Here is a 1,591-nt window from a genome sequence, read left to right as displayed (position 1 = left end):
ACCACGTCTGGCCCGCACACACAAAATAGACACCAACAAGAGCTCTGACCTCCTTACAGTTGGTGGAGAAACCAGCACTCAACGCCCTCAGCTGTGGAGAAAAACCTTCCTTTCGATGGGAAACTTGCTTAACCCTCCTTAAAAAATAAATAATAAAAAACACTAGTGCCATCCAACCCGAGGAGAGTTCAGACACAAACTCTCCAGCCTGGCGATAAAGTTAAGCACCAGGGCTTTCATCAGGCATCCCAGATGCTGGCTGCTAGCAGACTTCGGCAGCGTCATCTCCCTCCTCCTCGGTGGACGCAATGTGTTGGGATCTGGCTCAAAGGACCAAATAAATGTTGAGTCTGCGCTTCCATAGATCCCACTAGTTTAGAGACTTATTCCTCATGAAGAACAAAAACAAGACAGAACATCTTCAACCAGTCTTTTACTTGCTAGCAAGGGAAGGCTGATCGGAACCAGGCTGTGGAGCTTAACGCTCCTCACCTGTCACCAGCCCAACTCCTTCAAAGAGCAGCCCTCCTCGTAGTGTGTGTGTGTGCATGCATGTGAGAATGTGTGTGTGTGTGTGTATGCGTGTTCTCCTGCTCCCCAAAAGGATCATAAAAGCAGGAAGCTTACAACACAAGAAACAGATCTTTCAGATAGGATGTATCTACAATAAAACCTCCCCCAGCACCAGTGGCTGGAGAGGTGGTCAGAGACAAAGGAATGTCTTTGATCATACAGTTTGAAACAATGTAGAGATGGTAAGCATAAAAATGACAACATTTAACAATTCACTTTAACATACACCATCACCACTTTTCACCGCTAATGACATAATTGTCATCCACAGTGTAGAGTGTTTTCAGCAAACAGCAGAGAGGTACTGCTGCTGGTATGCAACATTTACATCTATATGGCCTTAATAAGTAAGATATTTAACTTTGTATTCTGCTTTTTCGCATATACCCAACTAGGGTTGGATAAGCACGCTAACATATTTGGTTGGTGGCCAACAGCGTATTTTTAAAACATAGTACAGATTGTAAAAAAAGAAAAATCAGTTACTGTCATTATTTGAATTTTTAGGTACATGGCTCCACAGCTCGAGAGATTAATCTGTGGTTTGGCCTGAGGGGGATGATCCAGGAGGGAGGTGTGCTTTCACTCTGGAGGGGAAATGGTATCAACGTCCTCAAAATTGCCCCTGAATCCGCCATTAAGTTCATGGCCTACGAACAGGTCAGTGGACAAACAGTGAGAAAGTGGAACTATGTCTTCTGTTCTCTTAAGTGTTTACTTAACTCGTGGTAGAAAAAGTAGTAACTGTATATTAGTTTACAGTGGGGAAAAAACAATAGTCCACTCTGTGTCCTTCTGAAATCTTTTATTGCTTGTGGTTTCCCCTCCTCCTGCTCCTCACTCTTCCTACTCCAGATCAAGTGGCTGATCCGAGGTAATAAAGAGGGGGGCAGTTTAAGGGTACAAGAGAGGTTCATTGCTGGGTCGCTTGCAGGAGCTACTGCCCAAACTATCATCTATCCCATGGAGGTGAGTTTAAAATTTGTGTCAGTCATTTCCTCTTGAAGATATGTTTCTT

At 43.9% G+C, this 1,591-nt stretch overlaps 1 protein-coding gene across 1 annotated transcript in view; it reads left to right on the top strand.

Annotated features, from left to right (window-relative positions):
• Positions 1-624: 624 nt before the first annotated feature.
• The window catches only part of LOC102194061 (calcium-binding mitochondrial carrier protein SCaMC-3-like), an 8,924-nt gene continuing 7,957 nt past the window's right edge, over positions 625-1,591 (top strand). Inside the window, exons 1-2 of the mRNA XM_005738102.1 lie at positions 625-1,233; positions 1,429-1,542. Coding sequence (XP_005738159.1) covers positions 1,132-1,233; positions 1,429-1,542 — 216 coding nt within the window. The 5' untranslated portion in view covers positions 625-1,131. The remainder of the gene's footprint in view (positions 1,234-1,428; positions 1,543-1,591) is intronic.

This window comes from Pundamilia nyererei, unplaced genomic scaffold (assembly GCF_000239375.1).
Source record: "Pundamilia nyererei isolate P.nyererei 1_Seehausen unplaced genomic scaffold, PunNye1.0 scaffold00081, whole genome shotgun sequence".
NCBI classification, from domain to species: domain Eukaryota; kingdom Metazoa; phylum Chordata; class Actinopteri; order Cichliformes; family Cichlidae; genus Pundamilia; species Pundamilia nyererei.
This window is presented reverse-complemented; position numbering and strand designations above follow the sequence as displayed.